This window comes from Nannospalax galili, unplaced genomic scaffold (assembly GCF_000622305.1).
Source record: "Nannospalax galili isolate Female #2095 unplaced genomic scaffold, S.galili_v1.0 scaffold730, whole genome shotgun sequence".
Classification (NCBI taxonomy): Eukaryota; Metazoa; Chordata; class Mammalia; order Rodentia; family Spalacidae; genus Nannospalax; species Nannospalax galili.
In genome coordinates, this window is record NW_008328000.1 from 140,086 (window position 1) to 160,854 (window position 20,769).

The 20,769-nt window shown below is 49.8% G+C and overlaps 1 protein-coding gene across 1 annotated transcript; it reads left to right on the forward strand.

The window, feature by feature from the left end:
* The first annotated feature begins 13,193 nt into the window (after positions 1–13,193).
* On the forward strand, positions 13,194–20,540 carry Wnt9a (Wnt family member 9A). Its single transcript, XM_008841027.2, has 4 exons — positions 13,194–13,222; positions 14,473–14,729; positions 15,388–15,650; positions 17,851–20,540. The coding sequence occupies exons 1-4, from the start codon at positions 13,194–13,196 to the stop codon at positions 18,331–18,333; spliced, it is 1,032 nt and encodes a 343-aa protein (XP_008839249.1). The 3' UTR covers positions 18,334–20,540.
* Positions 20,541–20,769: the final 229 nt, after the last annotated feature.

Here is a 20,769-nt window from a genome sequence, read left to right on the forward strand (position 1 = left end):
CTGCAAGTAAGTAAAGGGATGGACCACCTCTCAGCATCCTGGGGATCAGCACTGACAGCTCTGTCAGCCTCTAGGACTCAAAGAAGCAGTCCTGTGACCCTCCCACAATCCCGCTCATAGTCTATGGAACTTTGCAGGCTGGAACTGTTCTGTATCCTGTTCAGATGGCAACTCTATCACATGTGGCCCAGTGTGCTACAACCTTCTTCCTTCTTTCCAATTGGTCTCATCTTCTGGGGTGACTGTAACTAGAATGATGGAAGGGTAGGGAGCCAGCCTAGGGTGGCGTGAGTTACTGTGGGTGTATGGATGTCCCCAAGAGACCACACTGGGCTTCTCGCCGAGGAAGCAGCCTTGAGTCAGCCCTGCTTGTGGGCTAGGGTGGGGGCTGGTGCTGGATCAGTGTCTTATCTGGTTTATCCCTGTGGGCTGCACAGTCTTGATCATGTTGCTTAAGTTCTGTAACTCACCGTCTTGCCTATGTGTGGACCAGTCAGTCAAGATGAAATCATCTGGGGCACTCCATTTACAGTAATGGGGGCCTGTTTCCTCTAGCTGTAAACAACTGATGCTGGATTTGTGTGCATGCACATGTGTGTCTATGTGTATGTGGGCATGTGTGGGGATGTGTTGTGAGCTTGTGTGGATGTGTGTATGTGCGTGTGTATATGTTTGTGCTATATGTGCATGTGTCTTGGTGTGCATATATATGTATATGTGCTATTTGTATGTGAATGTGCCTGTATGCATGTGTCTGTAGGGGTTGCCCATGTATATGGGTGTGTATATGCATGTATGTATACATGGGTGTTTAACTTTAAATCTATCAAAGGCCAATGAGGTGAAGGGATAATTGGAGCCCATGGAGATAACAAGATATGTGTCTGGCTTGAAGTACCTCGCAGGAAGAAGGGACAGCCGAGGCCAGTGCCTGCTGCAGCAGGGGACACTCAGAGAAGACCTTCTCATGGCCAGCAGGGCCCCCAGGGCTGGCCGGACACCTGATAATGGCCCGGATCTCCAGCACAGCAGGGTCTAGCCTCGCTTGGACTTTAGTTGTTCTGGGTCTGGGACTCGTATAGCCACAGGAGCCTGACGGTCCCTCATGGGGAGAGTTTCTGACATTCCTTCTGGTGTACTGGGTTTGTGATAACAGTGAACCCACACTGTTGTATTAAAGCAGGAAGAATTTGTTCTTTCTCAGTTTGTGAGACCAGAAGTCTAAATTCAGTGTGTTGGCTCCTGCTGAAGGCTCCCATGCTGGTCCTTCCTGCCTCCTCCATCTCCTGGAACCCTGGGTGTTCCCAGGTCGGGGATGTGTGTCCCCTATAGGCTGCCTTCTTTGTTACCTCAGTTTTTTCTTTTGTGTGTTGGTGTATGTGTGTTCGTGTGTTTTGGGGGTGCATGTACACGTGTGGAGACTAGACATCAACATTGGGTCCCTTCTATTGCTTTCTACATTATTTTTTTTAAAGATTTATTATTTTTATTTTATGTGTAGGAATATTTGTCTTCATGTGTGTATGTGCACCACATGTGTGCAGTGCCTTCAGGGGCCAGAAGAGAGCATCAGATCCCCTAGAACTGGAGTTACAGATAGCTGTGAGCTGCCATGTAGGTGAAGGGAATTGAACCTGGGTCCTCTGCAACTGCTCTTAACTACTGAGCCATCTCTCTAGCCCACCACATTATTTTTTGAGACACAGTCTCTCACTGAACCTGGAGCTCACCGATTCAGCTAGACTGGCTGGCCACTAAACCCCAGAGATCCACCTATCTTCAGTTTACTCCCTCAGCACTGGGGTGCATACCACCCCAGATGTACTCCACCATGTGCTGGAGATAGGAACTTGGGTCCACATGCTTCCACAAGCACTTTACCTACTGAGCCATCTCCTTAGCCCTTCCTCACTTTTTCTTACAAGGACACCCTCTGTTGGCTTCATCTGTAAGACTGAGCTTCATGACTTGCAAAGACCTTTATTCCAAGTGAGACTCCTTGAGGCTCTGGGTGGCTGTGAATTCAACCCACCTTAGTGTTTTATACTTGGTTTTAATTTGTTCGTGGCAAATACAGCAACCAGCACATGGTCAAGGGTAACCAGGAAAAGTAGCCAAACACTCACCAGTCTCTAGAGTCCCACACTCACACTTGCTGCACTTAAAGGAGAGAGTGAGCGTAGGAGTGACAATGAAAGCAGATAGGCTAGGAATATCTGTACAGAAAGAAACCACAAAAACTGACCCAGCAATTTGGGAACACCAAACAGAACCAGGAAAAAAAGTACAGAGACAGAAGCAGATTCAAAACAGCTGAAGGGAATTGGCACACTGGGAGATGGTCAGAAGAAATTACCCAGAGCTAGTGGAGAGGAGGACAGATGTGGACAGAGGAGCTACCTCCCTTCAGCAAAGGTCCAGAACACAGGAAGGAGGTAGATTAGACAGGGCTAATGTTCCAAGGGGAAGGACAAACTCTGAAATAAAACTGTAAAAAGATTCAGGAAATCAGTGGATACGCAAAATGCAGGCAGAGAGTAAGAGTGGATTTCACAGGCATGTATTCAAGCACAGTATAGTTATGATTGCTGAAGACGGTTGTGAGAGGAGCCAGAGAGACCAAGACACAGATGATGTTCATGGGAGCTGAGGGGCTGACAGCCACTCCAGCAGCTGGCCTGTCTCACCTCCAGAAGTGCAGAGAGAATGGTCCCTATGAAGGGATGGCTGAGCCAGCACTGACCGTAAAGTGATGTCTCCTTGGCCTGAGCTGGACCTAAAGTACATAATAGCATATCACTGGTGGCAGTAGTATGTATGAACAGGTGCCCCACACTAGTATTGGGCTCAGATGAATGACAACCTCCTGGTAAGGGAAGCCTAGAGAATAAAGCGGAAGACTGTTAATCTGCAAATGAGCAGAGGGGAAAATTTAAAAATAAATCCCTTCATTTGGATGATGAGAAGCTTAAAAAAGACAGGTCCATAGGGTGAAAGAAAACATCAAGGCAAGACCCTGACCCTAGAGGGTCAACACTCCATGATAAGGCTGAGATGGAAGAGTGGTCATGTGTAGTGTGATGAAGGCTCCTGGTGAGGCACCCATCAAAACATGAGGATGTGGAGGTAGACAGAGGGGATAGAGAACATACTAACTCAGGCTCAGACAAGGGGTTCTAGGGAGAAAGAGGGCTGAATGTTGACTCAGGATCAGTCTGGTGACAAGAGTTGAGAATCGGGTTCTGTATGAAGACCTGAGGCTATGACTCAGGCTTTATATGATTTTCTGAGGCTGTGACTCAAGCTCTGTGTTCCACTGTGGTGTTATGACTTGGGTTCTATATGGCTTTCTGAGGCAGTAACTAACTCTGGCTCTGTATGGTTTTTCTGAGGCTATGATTCTGGCTCTGTGTTGGTCTATGGTTCTGTGACTCAGGCTCTATATGGTTTTCTAAGGCTGTTACTGAGACTTTATACATTTTTTCTCAGACTGTAACTTAGACTCTGTATAGTTTTCTGAGACTGTGACCCAGGTTCTGTGTTGGTCTATGGTGCTATGACTTGGGCTGTATATGGCTTTCCGAGGCTGTGGCTGAAGCTGCAGGTTGGAAGTGACGGAATGGGAAATGGTGACATTGATGCCTTCAGTGTGTATTTTCAGGGTTTGGAGTGAGGCTTGGAAGCATGAGCAGAATTCCATCAGAAGCAAATGAAAGCCCTTTAGGCCAAACACAGGCAATCAGAGACAACCAGGACAGTGCCAGTGCCATTTACCTAAAGTCACTGTGTAGCCAAGATAGTAGCTCACCTTGAGGAAGGGCCAGGAAAACTCAGAGAAACAACCCTGTAGACAAGGAGCTCAGGGCAGTGGTCACCTGAGAGTGTAAGGCAGGCCAGCTGCTTTGGAGAACATACTGCTGTCAGTTCTTGGAAGATCCCTGACCCAGCAATTCCACCCCAGGGACATGCCCACAGGAAACAAAACATGTCCATTCATGTGAATGAGTGACTTGCGATTGCTGAAGAACAGAATCAACCCATGAGCCCATTCATCAATGAATGGAAAAGCAAAATGCCCCTCCACACAAGGGAATGTTTCCAAGTAAAGGAGATTCTAACATGCTGTGCTGTGGATGAACCAGGACAGCGTGACCTAGTAAAATAAACCAGCCATAAAGGACAGCTGTCACTTGACTCCACTCATATGAAATACTTAGAGTAGGGCTCAGAAAGTGGCTCAGTGAGTAAAGTGCTTTCTGTGCAAGTATAAGAGCTTAATTTGATCCCCTAGAACCCACATAAAAATCCAGGTGTGGTGGTATGCCCCTGCGACCCCAGTGCTGAGGGAGGTAGAGACAGGAGGATCCCTAGGGCTTGCTAATCAGACTAAGAAGTTTAGCCTAATTGGTAAGCTCCAGGTTAGTGAGAAATCTTGCCTCAAAAAAAAAAAAAAATAGGGCGGTAGGTGTCTCAGCGGGTAAGGGTGGTTGTGGTCAAAGCTGACGACCTGAGTTCAGTCCCCAGGACCCACATGATAGAAGGAGAAAACCAATTCCCAAAAAGTTGCCCACTGACCCCCACGTGCACACCAAGGCACTTGTACTTCCCCCTCCACAAAAAACACATAAATAAATGCCCATTTATTTATTTATTTGTATATGTATGAGTGTTTTGCCTGAATGTATGTAAGTGCACCACATGTGTGCAAACCGTGGAGGCCAGAAGAGGACCTTCCATACCCTGGAACTGGAGTTATAGATGGTTGTTAGCTGCCATGTAGGTGCCACAAACTGAACCTGGGTCCTCTGCAAGAGCAGAAAGTGCTCTTAACTGCTGAGCCATCTCTGCAGCCCCCTACTCCCTCCCCCTTTGGATATATTTTTTTCTTGAGACAGGGTCTCACTCTATAGCCTTGACTGACCTGGACCTCACAAAGGTCCACGTACCTCGTCTGCCTCTGGAGTGCTGGGATTAAAGGCATGCACCACCATGCCCAGCCCCAGCTCCTGTGGTGTTTTTTGCTTGTTTTTTGTTTGTTTGTTTGTTTTTGGTTTTTTTTTTTAATAACAGAGAGTAATGAAGGAGGATATCCGACCTTGTCCTCTGGCCTCCACATCCATATGCACACATGTGTACATGAACCTGTACACACATGTGCACACACATGCTAATATATAAAAAAGAAATACCCAGAGTAGAGTAGATACATAAACCCCACCAGACTGGAAGCATATTGGTCTTTCTGGAGGCTGTTGGCGATGGGTTTCTTTTTGAGATGAGGAAAAGTCCTAAAATTGATGGTAGTAATGGTCACATGTATCTGTAAATACAAGCACAGTCTTCAAATATATGAATTTTATGGTAGGTGATTTATATCTCAATAAGGGTTCAGAGTGAAGAGGAGAGGTGACAGAGAGGCAGGAGAGCTGCTCAACAGGGTGACTCAGGTCTAGATCTGAGTTCGTCCATCTGATGCCAGGTCTTCCAGGAAATATCAACAGAACATTTACTAAGAACCAAGACTCAACAAGAATTACACAGAAGAAAAGGGCAGACAGGTGAAAATCCCCCACAGAGTCCAGCACTGCAGAAGACAGACGCACCCAGTTTGTGGTTCATTCCGGAAACGAGGTTCTGTTGAAGCAGTGGGTCTTTACTCTCCCCTCTGCAGATAAAGGGAAACCTCACACTCCCAGAGATGCAAGGTGACATTTGATAACTTGTAGCTTCAACTCGATTCTGAAGGAGACCCAGGGAGAGCTGCTCCATCCTGCCCCAGGGTGTTCAGGTCCTAGAATGAATATTGTGGTGTCCAGAGCTTGCCTCAGGTTAAAGAGTGATTCGGGATGCCTGGCTCAGCTTCATATGCACCAAGGTGGTGCTGGCTGATAAGAAACCCCTGAGTTCCTTTAAGAAGTGCTCCAGAGTCCAGGCACATGTGGGTACCTGCCCCAGCTCTTGCCTGTCTGTTCTCTGTTGTCCTTTGGGGCTGTCCCTGTGCCAGGCTGGCTGCATCTGGGCAACAGACTGTGACCTTGATCTGATTGTCTTTGCTGTCAGCTGTCAAAGTGCTTTACCATGTGTCCACATTTGCTACAAGGGCCAGGACAGCTCTTTGCTAGCCAAAGACCATAGTGATATGGTCTGGGGAGGCTAAGCATGAGATGCTGGCTGATATCACAACATTGTGCTGAGGGCTTTCCTTGCCATAGAGACACAAGAAAAAAATGGCATCAAAGTAGGAAAGGGATTCTTTTTGTTGTTGTTTTGTTCTTCTTAAGACAGGGTCTCCCTGTAGCCCCACCTGGCCTGGAACTCACTATATAGACCAGATTGACCTTGAATTTATAGAGATCTGCTTGCCTCTGCTTCCCAAGTGCTAGGATTAAAGGTGTTTGCCACCACACCCAGCTGGGAAAGGGATTCTTACACAGCAAGTGGTAACATAAATTAGTTGAGCCATTGTGGAGAACAGTATGGAGATTCCTTGGAAAATTAAAAGATAGAATCAGCAGTCCCTTCTGGTATCCAAAGAAGTGAACTCAGTGTGTCTAGACCCCTGCACTCCCACATGACCTGTGGCACTACCTAACACAGCCAAGAATGGAAACAAGCTGTGCTCATCAGCTGGAGAGTGGATAGACACTGTGGTGCGTAGACACAGTGGGATGCTATTCAGTCTTCAAAGAGAAGTAAGTCTTGCTATTTGTAACAGCATGGATGGACCTGAAGGACATTATATGCTAGATGAGGGAAGCCAGGATCTCATTCACATATGGAGTCTTAACAGGATGAACTTACAAAGAGAGAGTAGTGGTTCTCAGGGGCTTGATGGTGTGTGTGTGTGTGTGTGTGTGTGTGTGTGTGTGTGTGTGTGTGTATGGGAGTTGTTGGTTAAGGAATGCAAATTTTTAGTTAGACAATAAGAAGGACTTTTTGACACCTGTTACCAAAAAATATGCAAAAGAACTGGTGAATAAGTTAAGGACTTTAATTGAATCATTTTGCAGTAGACATAATTCAAAACATCACGTTGGGCTGGGGATGTAGCTCATTTGGTACAGCATTTACGTAGCACATATGAAACCTTGGGATCGATCCCCAACACTGCATAAACTAGGAATGGTGGTACATGCCTGTAATCCCAGCCCTTGAACAATGAAGACAGGAGGATCAGAAGTTCAAGGTTATCCTGGGCTACCTAGCAAGTTTGAGGCCACCCTGGGCTACATGAGACTCTGTCTTAAAAACAAATCATGTATAATTATGTAAATGAGTTTATTAAAGATTTTTTTTTTTTTTTGACAGGGTCTCATTGTGTAGTCCTGGCTGGCCTGGTACTTGCTATAGACCATGCTGGACTGGAACTCACAGAGATCCATCTACCTCTGCCTCCCTAATACTGGGATTAAAGGCAAGTTTGTTTATTTGTTTTCAAAGAAACTAAACTCACCTCTCTGCTCACTGTATGATCATGTATGCAGACCAGGAAAACACATTGTCAGAGATGAGTGGTGACTCAGCAGGGCTCCCAAGCTAGAGTCAGCCCAGGACCTGAGGTCTTGTGTGTCTCACTTGCACAGTATGGTTTATAAGGCCAGTTTATTTGAGGCTGTTTTCTTCTCTGGAATTCCTGGGAACAGAAAGTCTTTAGGGCAGGAGTCAGGAAGGGGTCCCAAGTCCATACAGTGGCTGAGGAGACAGAGAGGCTCTGTCCTGCACACAGTCAACCCTGAGACCTGTGTCCCTGAGGATGTCTTAGCAAATCTCAGGTGCAGCGGCCTGGGGAGGACTGGAAATGAAGCCCAGGCCACAGGGCCATTGGGTGATGTAGCAGAGGTGTAAGCAGCCAGGTGGCAGCTTCAGTGTGCCATTCTGGGTGTGCCCAGGTGTTATGTGACAAGGACTTGGATCCTACTTACTGTCATAAGTGTGGTCTGGAGAGAGGAAGAGGCACTAGGACTAGGCGCGGAACTGGGAATGTCCTTAAGCAGTGAGAACAGGCAAAGGACTTTTTTCCTTTTTTGCTGCTGTTTCATTTTGTTTCTGTTTTTCAAAACTTCTGTTTTCAAATGAGCAGACAAAATTGTATAAGCACATTAGGCATAGCACCAGATTCCGAAGGGCGTCTCTGTGAGGATGGGTGCTCTCAAGCTGTCTGTCCTATGCTGACCTCACTGTGCACTTTGGTGTCAAACAAGACACTCTCAGTGTTGTTGCTGGTAGTCACAAGGCTGTAAATAGATCTCTTGAACGTCCTCCTACCTTTTGCCCAACGACCTCCCCAGCCCCTTGTACCACCCCACTCTGCGCTGAGCTGAGCTGTTTTATATTGCACCTATGAGTCAGATCATACACACTTGTCATTCTGTAATGATCCCTAGTTCCTTACAGGTTGCCGTAGACGACAGAGTCTCCTTCAGAAGGCTGTATAGTATTCCACAGTTTGACACACTTTTGTTATCGGCATATCAGTTGGTGTGCACCAAGGTTGTTTCCATTTCATGGCTTTCGTGATATTGCTGCAGTGAACATGGATGCAGATGTCTTTGACACACTGATTTTATTTCCTTTGGATGTATGCCCAAGAGTGGGATAGCTGGATTTTCATTTTCTGAAGAACCTCCCTGTTGTTTTCCACAATGATTGTACTAATCTCCATTCCTGCCAAGGGTATAGGAGGCCTCCCTTGTCTCCAGGTCCCCACCATCCTTGTTCTGCCTAGTCTTTTTGATATCAGCCCTTCCCGCTGGACTGAGGTTTGATTGGCATTTCCCTGATGACTGGGAGCATATTTCATGTACCTATTGGTCATTGTATGTCTGCTTTGGAGAGATCTCTCCATGCCCCTTACCTGGTTTTAAGGGGTTATTTCTCGCTCCTAGGTTGTTTGGGTTCTCTATATACTTTGGAAGCTTGCCCCATCTCAGAGGTCTGGTTAGCGGGTATTTCCCTCTGTTCCACAGTAGCCATTTCCCTCTGTTGTTGTCTCCTTGCTCATATCTTGGTGCAATCCAGTTTTCTGTTTTTATCATGTTACCTGTTACCTGTTATGTCACCTGTGCTTTGGGGGTCACCAGTGATTTCCTGTTTTTAGTGTTTTCAGGACTCAGATTTAGGTAATCCATTTGGGGGTTTTCTGTTTTTGTTTTTGTTTCCTTGTTTTGACAGGGTCTCATGTGTCCATGCTGTCCTCAAATTCACTGTGAGCTCTGATCTTCCTGCTTCCACCTCCTCAAGTGCTGGGATTACAGGCATGCACTACCATGCTGTTTGTGCAGTACTGGGGATGGAACCCAGGGCTTCATGATCCTAGGCAGGCACATCTGAGGCAGGCGCTCTGCCAAATGTGCTGCATCCTCAGCCCCTGTTTGATCCATTTTGGATGTGTATGTATATGTAAAGATGAGGGTCCCACATGTAGCTAGAAATAGGAGCATAGAGAAACAGACGTGGTATATCATTGAGTTGTGAACTTTGTTTGACCAGAAGACAGTATAGAGTGCATGAAGCCCCTGACCTCAAGAGAAGCTCATATCCCTCTCTCTCTGGAGGGACTTCTGTGCCCAGCTGGGTGGCTGTGCTGAGCTGTGTAGCTGGCTCTGTCTGCCCATGTCAAGCCAGATGCCCACCAGTTCCAGGTAACAGCTGCATTGAGCCTGCTAGCAAGTGCTCTGTATGTGGCAGGCAGCTGGTCATGTGGGCAGGGCCTGTGCCATGCTGTGCCAGGCCATAAGGGTGCCATCTGAGCTGCGGAGCCATCACCTCTGGGTGGTGGGCCATGTGGGCAGGCACCGGCTGCCTTAGGCCAGTGTGCAGGCCTAGGGTAGAGGAGAACCTGGGTAGGCCTGCACCACTTGCTGCATGTTTGTGAGAAGCCATCTGAGCCTAGGGATATGCACAGCCATGTGGAGAAGAATGTGCTCTCCAGCCCCAGGTGGCCTGTCCTGTTTCCCTCTGTTCCAAGCCTGGCTGCAAGCTGCTGGCCATTGCTGACTGTGGGGTGTTGGGTAGACTTGCCATGAGGTTACTGGGTATCTGGGGGATGGTGGATCGGGTGGAGCCAGCTCTTTTCTGCTTTCTTACACAGTCTAGCATGTGTGAGGACCTTGAGGCACATGCTCTCACTTAAGATAGAGTTATGTCCGAAGAAACCTATGATATGTCATAAGCCAAAAACTCATGAAATATACTCAGCCTTCCAATATCATGGCTCAGGCCGACTGCTTCATGTCACTTTTGAGCATCGGTATTCCTCACTGGGCTAGCTGTAAGGAGCCCAGGAAGGGGCAGAAAGCAAATCATACACAGTACCTTCTTTCCTGGATTCCTATCACTTTCACACCATTGTAAAGTTGAACCTGTGTAAATGGGGACCATCAGTAGCAAAGACTTCTCTCCAGCTTTCCTTTCCTTTCCTCTTCCTCTCCCCTCTCTCTCTGAAAGGTTCTGCAGCTCAGGATGACTTTGATCCTCCTGCCTCAGTCTCCTGAGTAGCTAGGATGACAGGTCTCTGCTATGTGTGGTTCTTCAGTGAGGCTGAGCGCTCTCATGAATTCTAAGAGCAGTTTTATTTCTTCTAAAAAAAACTTTGTGTGTGTGCACACGCGCACATTTGGAAGTCAGAGGACAACTTGCTGGAGTTGGTTTACTCCTTCCATGTGGGTACTGGAGACTGAATTCAGGTAGACAGGCTTGGCAGCAAGTGCCTTTAACCTGCTGAGCCACCTCACGAGTCCCCGCTCCTGGGTTTTAAGTGCAATTTTGTTTCCTTCCTTTGTATTTGTATAACTTTTGCCCATTTTCTTTATTTTTTTACTGATACATAAAGTTGAGGGGCTGGAGAGATGGCTCAGCGGTTGAGAACACTGGTTGTTCTTGCAGAAGACCCGGGTTTGAATCCCAGCACCCACATGGCAGCTAACAACTGTCTATAACTCCAGTCCCAGGGGATCTGACAGCCTCTTCTGACCTCCGCAGGTATTGCACAACAGGGTGCACTTACCTACATGCAAGCAATACATGCACATAAAATTTAAAAATAATAAAGTAAAATAAATTATCTATAAAGTTGTACACACTAAGGGTTCCAGTGATTTTTTTATATGTACATGTGCTATATAGTATTGAAATCAAGGTATATCTTCTGAAACACCTCAGTTCTCCAATATTCACAATCTTTCTAGCTTCTTGAGCTATACAGTACATTATTGCTATTTATTTCTGATCACAATGACCAAAAACAACTTGAGGGAGGAACGGTGCATTCAGGTTCACAGTTTTACAGGGTTTCAGTCCATCATAGTGAAACTGTAAGGTGGAAGCTGTTCACACATCACTGCAGGTCAGGAAGCTGAGAGTGTGACAGGAACCAGGGGCTGAGCACAACCTTCCAACACCCACCCCTACCATCCCCCCTCTGCCATCTGGGCCACACACACCTCCTGAAGCTTCCACAGCATCCCAAAACAATGCTACCAGCTGGAGACCAAGTGTTCAAAACACAAGCAAGCCTATGGGACATTTTGCATTCAAAGCTTAGCATCTGCAGTCATCTCCTGGGCAATAGCACCCTAGAACCTCTCACTCCTCCTGCTTTGAGTGTTTTTGACTACTTCCTGTGGTTATTCATTTATGGGAAGATATATATGTCCACGGCCTGCCAAATCCACCCCCCTAACTCCCCTGTTTTGGTTCTGGGAAATAACTTGCAAACAGCTTCCTAAATTTATCCATTGGTCTTTTAACTCTGTGTTCTTTTTTAACCCCCGAAGGTTCTTAGTCCTTTTAGCTAGTCAGATGCATTTGTTCCCCAACACCTCCTGCTCTTAGCCACAGAGAAAGAATTCCTTATCCCAGGGTTATCTTATGACCCCTCATCCTTCCTTCCAGCACTTATGTGGGCTATTTTTGCATTTGATGTTTGAGTTCTGGGAAACTTGCCCTGATTGGGTGGTCCCCACCTCCTTCCCAACCCTGGGGCCCTCTCCATCAAGCTCTCCAGATCCCTGAATCCTAGCCCTGTTACTGTGCCCCTGCGTGTTGTCCCTCTGATGACCCACCTACACCCACCTCAATACAGAGTCTTCCTGAGCTCTACACTGTATCTACCCAGACTGAAAAAGTGTTCTGAGACAGGGTCAGCCACAGAAGGACAGTAGATACTAGCCCAGACAGGGGTTCTGAGTTCCTCAAGTTCCTGTTTACATGTTGAAACACATTTTCCCAAGAAGTCGGGGACACCATGTCTTCATTCCCCTCTGGGGCAGAGCATGAACTGATGTTGTCTGGACATGTCCACATTGTCCAGGCATCAGGGAGAAGCTTGGAACTCCCCATTAGCACTTCCCTACCCCGACCCTTGTCTCCCCTCTACTTTCACAGCCTGCCCCTTGTCCCTCTCTACCTGTCTGAAACCCCAGTTGTGCTTTGTAGCTGGTCCCTGGAGCAAGGCCCTCCTAAGGGCCTTGACCATGGATGATACAAAGGTGGGTAGATGTGTCCTCTTTGAGCACAGTAATAACATTCTTGTCTTGTGAACTGCCCTGGTTTTTGTTGTACAGGGCTCCACTATGTCCAGCTCATCAGCCTTCCCCTGACCCTGCTCTTAGTAGGGCCTGAGGCCTCAGGTGTCAGGGCCTGAGGCTTGAAGCTGTCTATGTGAGCTCAGCTGGTAGACAAGTCCTGAACTTTATCTTGGAGCTCCCTGAGACTTGCTTTGCTAAGCTCCTTCTGATGGTCCCTAAGCCTTTGAGATGAAGACCTAGCCCCTGATGGTTCAAGGTTTCTGTGACTGGGCCCTGGCCCTGCTGGCCTTATTAGCGTCTTCCTAACCCAACTTTCAGAGCTCCTGTCTGACAGGTGCCTTCTCTATAAGGCCTTGTGTCTGTACCTCGAGGCCCTTCCCCCGTCTAAACTCCTGAGGCCTTGCCCTCCCTCACCTCTACACCACTGAGACTCTGTCCCTTCCTTCTGAATCCCTAGTGTAGACCCTACCCAGCAGAGTAGACATCATACTGGCCCCTGCATGGGGCTCAAATGAAGAGGGCTCTGAAAAGCTGGCACTCACGTAATCCTTAGTTGCTGCTGAAGGTAGTTGGGGAAACCATTTACACAGATGCTGGTGATGGAAGGGCCCATATCCATGTTCATGTTGAGGGGACAACTCTTGCTGTTCAGGAAAAAGGCTAGAGATGAACGTGCATGGGGCCATGCTACACCTGTGAGTGTAAGCACAAAGCCAGCAGAACTTGGGATGTCAGTCCTGTGATAGATCAGAATATAATATGGTGGGAAGACAGGTGACTACCTCCAAAAGCCTAGGAGCTCAAGTCTTAAGTATTGAAGCAGCTGGGGGCTTGGCTCCGTGTGGGATGGGCCATGCTGTGTTTGGTTTGGGTGGAAAGAGAGCCAGCCCTTTTGATGGATGAATACTCTAGGCAGGGGCCTTGGTGGAGGGTATCAGGGGAGTGGCTAAAAGCCTGAGATAAAGGGAGCTAGGGGTCAGGCAGGTCTGGACCTGGGGAAGGAGATGACAGTCACTGAGGAAGAAGAGGTCATGAGGCTGAGGTCCAGGCTCTCTGCATCTCATGTAAAAAGTTCCTAGGGAACTAGGCATGGTGGCACAGTCCTTTAATCCCAACATTCAAGGTGGAGGCAGGCAGATGTCTATGAGATAGACGCCAGCCTGGTATATGTAGGGAGTTCCAAGCCAGCTGGAGTTACAGGGAGATCCCAACCCCCCCAAAAAAAATTCTTAGGGGCAACCTGTAAGGCTAGCTGGGGACTATCTGGTCTCCCTGCCCTACAAAGACATGGAAGCTTGGTAGAGGGAACAAGGGGCTTGTTTCCAGCATATGTGCAGGAATGCGTGTTTCTCCAGGGACCAGTGTGCTGAGGTCCTGAGGCTGAGGCTGAGTCTATCACAGTCAAACCACAGAGCATCCAGACAGGCTATAGGACAGCAAGGAGGAGGGAGCCCAAGAGAATCCCAACTGGTGATAGAGAGTAGGGTCCCCAGGCTTGGGAGGAGGACAGTATGACATCGTCTGGGGTCTTGGACCTAGCCCTTTCTCCTAATGATAGTCCTATACTGCTGTGCTCTTAAGGGTGTGGTTTGGGTGTGGTCTTTCTCCATCTGGGCTGGCCTCAGCTGGAACAGTGAGGACAGCTACATGGCTTTTGGAGGCCATGCCCAGGCAGCATTAGAGCTCCCAGACATTCTGTAGGAACAGGGCAGTCTTGATGGCTGTGAGGACTGGCAGGAATGTCTCCATTCACTGCCTGGTTCTTTCTAGGTTCCCTGGACCTGCATGGCTCTGGTCTCACTGGCCACTGCTCTCCTCTGACTTGGCTCTATGTGCTGATTCCTCTGTCCCCAGGGAGGCTCTGAGCTGCCTTAGTCCCAACAGTCCTCCCCACTCGCCCTCAACTCTGCATGGCCAGGGCTCACTCTTTCTTCTCTGTCCTCAGGCTGACAGGCAGTGAGCCCCTGACCATTCTTCCTCTGACTCTGGAGACCGAGGCAGCAGCCCAGGCACACTACAAGGCCTGTGACCGGCTGAAGCTGGAACGCAAGCAGCGCCGCATGTGCCGCCGGGACCCAGGTGTGGCTGAGACACTGGTAGAGGCTGTGAGCATGAGTGCACTTGAGTGCCAGTACCAGTTCCGTTTTGAGCGCTGGAACTGCACCCTGGAGGGCCGTTACCGAGCCAGCCTGCTCAAGCGAGGTGAGTGCCAGCCCCCAGCCATGACCCACTGTGGACACACAGGGGGATGCATACCATCAGCCTTGACTAGGTAGTGTAGAGCCCAAAGACAAATCCTCTCTGCCCTCCTTTCACTGGGAACAAGGGCTCATGGGAATCTCTCTGTAACCCTAAAAATTGGGGAACTGAAGCAATAGAAGTGTAATTTAGAGGTAGATTACGTGTCAGCATGTGTGCATAAATTAGATGATCGATGATAGATAGCTGATAGATAATGGATAGATTGAAAGATAGATAGATGATAGCTGATAGATGATTGAAAGATAGATGATAGATAGATAGATGCATAAAAGATAGATGATAGATAGATAGATGATAGATATAGGACCTGAAGTCTAAGGCTGGATTTGCCAAGGGCCCCAGGGACAAGCGAAGAGATTGGTGACCTGAATAATATCTCTGACCATCAGGCCAGAGGTACCACAGTGGGCTCTGAAACCTTACTCACTTTCCACCCCTCCTATACCACTGCGACCCCAGCACCTCTGACTCTCCACATACCAGCTCAAACCTCAAAGTCATGGTGCCCCAAACCCTGCCTTAGTATACATGTGAAGTTAGTAGGTTGAGTTGTAGAGCTGTAGCCGCTGGACCTCACTAACTCCACTACTGTCTGCAGGCTTCAAGGAGACCGCCTTCCTCTATGCCATCTCCTCTGCGGGCCTGACACATGCACTGGCCAAGGCATGCAGTGCAGGCCGCATGGAACGCTGCACGTGTGACGAGGCACCTGACCTGGAGAACCGTGAAGCCTGGCAGTGGGGTGGCTGTGGAGACAACCTCAAGTATAGCAGCAAGTTTGTCAAGGAGTTCCTGGGCAGGCGGTCGAGCAAGGATCTTCGAGCCCGAGTAGACTTCCACAACAACCTCGTGGGTGTGAAGGCAAGCGGGGTGGGGCACAGGGTGGGATGGGGGGAACTGTGTCTGAGAGGAGCTGGGCTCCCGGTGAGTAGATAGGGTTGAATACAAGGTAGGCATCTACAGATCAGGTGAGAGAAGCTGGGTGCAGGGTGATTGGGGCTGGGCATGGAGTGGATGGGTTAGGGTGAGTGAGTGGACCCAAGAAGGAAAGAGGTGGGGAGGAAGCAGGAGCTGTCTCTGTTCCAGTCATGCAGTACCAGCCACCTGGAGTGCTGCTTACCTCTGGGACAGATGGGGTCGCTGGTCATGGAGGGGTGTCTTGTGGTAGTCTAGGGAGAGATCTTCTCCCTCCACCACTGCATCAGTCCTTGGTGATTTGAGACACACCCCCCCCAGGAGGGTGTCTCTGGATAGTCTATCCCAGAGGATGGTGGTCTGTACCCTACCTATGGGGCAACCTACAGGGTCGTCAGCAGAAATGGGGAGCAGCCACAGGGTGGCAGGTAGACAGTTCCAATGAAGAGCTGAGGGTATAGAACCCATTTGCCCAAACCAGGGGTACCCAACGCTGTCTGTGGCCAAGACTGTATTTTGGAGGACAGAGACTCAACTTACAAAGCAAAGGAAGAGGGCTTTCTTAGCTTTCTAGTAGGCCTTTGGGGGCTGTGGGCTGTAGGCATGACCAAGCCCTGGGGGTACCTGGCCTCTTGACTGTCCTGCCATTGAAAGGGAGCGAGATAGAACCTCTAGCATCCCCCATCGCATCCCTGAAAGACCCAAATTCCAAACTGTAGCCTGGGTTTGGGAAGGCAGGGCTCACACTTCCCTGACGAGCTGGGAGCCTCGCTTGGTTCTGCTTCCCCAGTCTGGAGAGGACATCGAGGTAATTAGATTCAGTCCTGCCCTGAGCTCCTTGTTATTGAGAAACTGGAGTTCTGAATCCCCCACTTATTAAAGCATGGTCTGCCTCCTTTCCATCCAGTGCCTTCCCAGGCTGTGGCTGGTGGGGAGGGGAAGCCCAGGAGGGTGGATTCAATCCCGAAGCCAGGCTGTTCTTTTCTTTCCTGCTGGACTCCTCCCTCCCCACCTTGCCCTTTTGAGCGATTAATGAAAAGTCAGAACGTGTGAACGTGCTCCATCAGCTCACTGCTCTCTGGCAGCCGTGTTTTAATTAAATTTGTCCGGGTTTCTCAGGAAAGCATGGTTAAGTGGGACTCTCCGGTTGCCTGGCAGGAGGGTGAGGAGGTGACTACACTTTTTAATCCCTCTCCAGTGGCCGCTCCTGGGAGTTAGCTTGGGAGCTCAACAGTGGCTCAGGGCCCACCTGGGAAGAGATTTCCCCCTCCCTGACATTCTTCTGTCCCATAGCTCCCCAAGATTTGAAGCAACACCTACAGGAACCCTGGGCATGAGAAGTCAGACAGGAGCTCCCTCAGGGTGGAACCCTAAATCATAAGAGGGGAAAGACCCAGCCAGGGCTCCCTGGCAGCTTTCCAGACCTGGAATTTTAGTGCTCAACCATGCCTGCTCCTACCCATGGCTGTGGGGTGAAGGGTGCAGCCTCCTCCAGGGGAACAGGCACGGAAGCTCTCCTAGCTGCTGCATTTTCTTAAGTTACCTTCATCATGGTGTGTGTCTCTGCACTTCTGTGCATCTGCAGTCTGTACCCTCTGATACCACACTGGGTAGGGCTTGAGTTATGTCTACATGGAGCCCAGTACACAGGGTGGGGTGGGGGTCAGCGTGGGGGTGGGGAAGCAGTATTGTCAGCCCAGATATGGAGCTCTGAGGCACCCTTGTCTTTATCCTGTGAGCAGTGTGCTGAGCCCAGACATGAGACCCTGGCAGGACTGAGATTATTGACGATGAGGACAGGGATAGGCATAAGGTTGGGCAGGAGATGTCTCAAAAGGGTGTGGACCAGCTTGTGCCCACAGAGGCTCAGAGGACTACGCTGAAGACCAAGGTGCTGGCCGTTGGGTCTCTGTCTCCCAGCAGTCCTGACTTGGAGGGATAGTAGCCAGCATGTGAGCCTGGTTGCTGGGCTCCCTATGTGCTGCACAGTGCTGACCCCTGCTGGCTGGGCCCGGGTCTAGGCCTGTGTGAGGGGTACAGAATGGGCAACCAGGGTGGGCTGAGGTTCCAGCCTCTCTGGTGTCCTCTGAAGAACATATCTCTAGGCCTTTCTGGAATGCTATAACACCCAGACTCCTCCTTGCAGGTGATCAAGGCTGGGGTGGAGACCACCTGCAAATGCCATGGCGTGTCTGGCTCCTGCACAGTGCGGACCTGCTGGCGGCAGCTAGCGCCCTTCCACGAGGTGGGCAAGCACCTGAAACACAAGTATGAGACGGCACTTAAGGTGGGCAGCACTACCAATGAAGCTACCGGCGAGGCAGGCGCCATCTCCCCACCACGGGGCCGGGCCTCAGGGTCAGGAGGTGGTGATCCACTGCCCCGAACACCAGAGCTTGTACACCTGGATGACTCTCCCAGCTTCTGCCTGGCTGGCCGCTTCTCCCCTGGCACTGCAGGCCGCAGGTGCCACCGTGAGAAAAACTGTGAGAGTATTTGCTGTGGCCGTGGCCACAACACACAGAGCCGGGTGGTAACAAGGCCCTGCCAGTGCCAGGTACGCTGGTGCTGCTATGTGGAGTGCAGGCAATGCACACAGCGAGAGGAGGTCTACACCTGCAAGGGCTGACTCTGAGCCCTGCCAGCCCTGCCATGAGGGGGTAGGCATTGCACAAAGTGCCAGAAGAATTCTACACTTGCAGAGGCTGAGCCCTTGGGCCCTGCCAGCCCCACTGCAGGGGGTGTAGGCATTGCACAGAGTGCGAGGGATCTACACCTACACAGAGCGAGCCCTGCAGGTCCAGCCAGCCCTCTGTGTAGGGCATAGGCATTACATACAGCCTAAGGGGTCTATACCTGCAAGGAAGGAGGGGTGGCCCTAGCACATTTGGGTCCTGGTATGTGACAGCTGGTTGGCGTCTGGGTTGGCTCTTTCCTTTCTCAAAGGCCCAGAGATGGGGCTGGCCCTGTCTGGTCTTCTCAACCCTCCTGCTTATTCCTTGGGCCTGAACTTCCTCCCCTGACCCGAGAGCATTTCAGTAATGCTTTCTCAGTTGTCTCTGTCCCTGACATCCCAGTCCCAAAGTGTGGTCCTTGTCAGGGACCAGTGTGTTGACTGGCTCTCCATGCCTCTGGGCTCCCTCTGAGGCTTGGAGGGCAGGTGCACCTTCATGACCATGTGGCTGCCCATGGGGACCAGGACTGGCCCAGTAGCCTGGTACCAGCACTGTCTTCAGAGAGCCAAACCACTAGGAGAGAACAGCCACTCTGTCTCCAGGTCCTGGCCACTGGTCCTCTGACCCTGAGCACTTCCTTGGAGTATCAGTGACTTTTAAATTATTTTAATAATTATTTTATTATTATTATTATTTAACTAATATAGTAATTATTATTTCCTCCATCCCCTCACCTCCTAGGCTGCGGCTCTTTTCCTCTGACCTGCCTAAGCCCAGCCAAGCCAATCTGGAGGCCCCTCCTCCCCCCTTCTCTGCACTCCGTCCTCCCCTGCTTGCTCTGGTTTGAAACCACTAAATCAAGGTGATGTTTGGAAAGAAACAAAGCAAGGGAGCTTGGCCAGAGCCCTCAGGGCTTCTAGAAGCCCCTTCCCAACCCTACCCTACCCAGGAATCAGAGGCCCTTGGTGGCCCCTGCTCTGTACCCTACAGGCCCAGCATCTGGGTGACTGGATGCAGGTTCTGGGGTCCAGGGTGCTGGAGGTATGGGCATGGTGACAGAGGCAGGGCTAGCTTTTGAACATCCATCTCCTCAGGAAGTCACACTTTCTCTGTGTCACTGAGGGAGGCACAGAGGGACAGACACTTGTGCCATCGTCAGGCTGTCTTCATGGGGAAAGGTGGCTACACTGAGTTGGTGTTGTGTGTGCATGGGTCGTATGAGTGTGTGAATGTATGCACGCTGAGCTGGTGTGATCAGTATCTGTTTGGGCTGTGCCCCTCTGCAGCGTGGTGGCTCTTTGGCACCTAGAAAGTCTAGCCCTAGGCTTGTTTATGTAGGAACCCACTGGGTGTGAGCTGAGGTGTGGGTGGGCGGCTGGCATGGAGGCAGCAACTACTGAGGAAGGGGTGGCTCCCTTGGAGCTCCCGGGGTCCAGAATGCCCAGGTGGAGGGGACTGTGTCTTAAAAGAAAATCTATTTATGTGGATGTGGGCCACTGGTCCCTCTTGGATAAATGTAAATAGCAAAGTTTATTCTCCTGTGGTTCATGACAGCCCACCAGTGAATGCCACATCCCCAGGATGGGAGTACGGGTGGCAATGTGCAGCAGCGCCAGCCGGGAGGGGCTGGGAGGCTGGATGGCTGGCGGGCATATCCCTTTGCTCATCAGATACCTGCACCCAGCCACACCCTCCCCGCAGACCAGAGCCCCATTTCTGTTGGATCTGGGGAAAGGAGCCGACTGGTTCAGAGGAAGAATATTTTTATCGAATACCACATTTAGCTCTATGCTCTCAATATTCAGAAAAGTATTTTCTAAAACAAGGCAGACCGAAAATGTCTGCCAGCTGGTTTGTTCTGTATAAATATATATTAGAATGTCTTTCTGGATGAAGCAGCAACTCCTGCGGCCTGGAGCCTCTTTGACCTGCTTCTCTTCCATGGGGCAGTGGAGTAAACAGTCGCCCCGCTCCTGCTGGCCACCCAGGGTACACTGTTGGCCCAACAGGGTGATGGACACGCAAGGGAACCGTCTTTGTGTGGAGTCTTGTACAGACTGTGATTTCTCTACCTCATCTGTGTGGCGAGTAGGTGTGAACCTGAGTGACTGCAGAGAATGTATTTATTTAATAGCTTTGTGTAACAAAATCAGAAACAAATGGAAACACTAAATAAATGTATTTTAAATTATAGTCAACCTCAGTCTGTTGCCTTCATAGAGGTTCTGGGGAGCCTGCCGGGAGGAAGATGTGGAGAGGATCTGGGGGAAGGGGCGGAGGGACGGGGAAGAGGAGGAAAAGGATTGGGTAGGAAGAGGGACAAGAGGATCTGAGGGGGGAGGAGGAGACAAAAGGGGAGCATGTAGAAAGACTGTGCGACAAAGAAGATC

What these genes read in the sequence shown, in the direction of transcription:
- Wnt9a (XM_008841027.2), top strand. Translation starts at nt 13,194, where the DNA reads ATGAACGTGCATGGGGCCATGCTACACCT. An exon ending in AGCCAGCCTGCTCAAGCGAG is followed by an intron (nt 14,730 to 15,387) that starts GTGAGTGCCAGC and finishes TACTGTCTGCAG; the next exon opens with GCTTCAAGGAGACCGCCTTC. An exon ending in ACAACCTCGTGGGTGTGAAG is followed by an intron (nt 15,651 to 17,850) that starts GCAAGCGGGGTG and finishes TCCTCCTTGCAG; the next exon opens with GTGATCAAGGCTGGGGTGGA.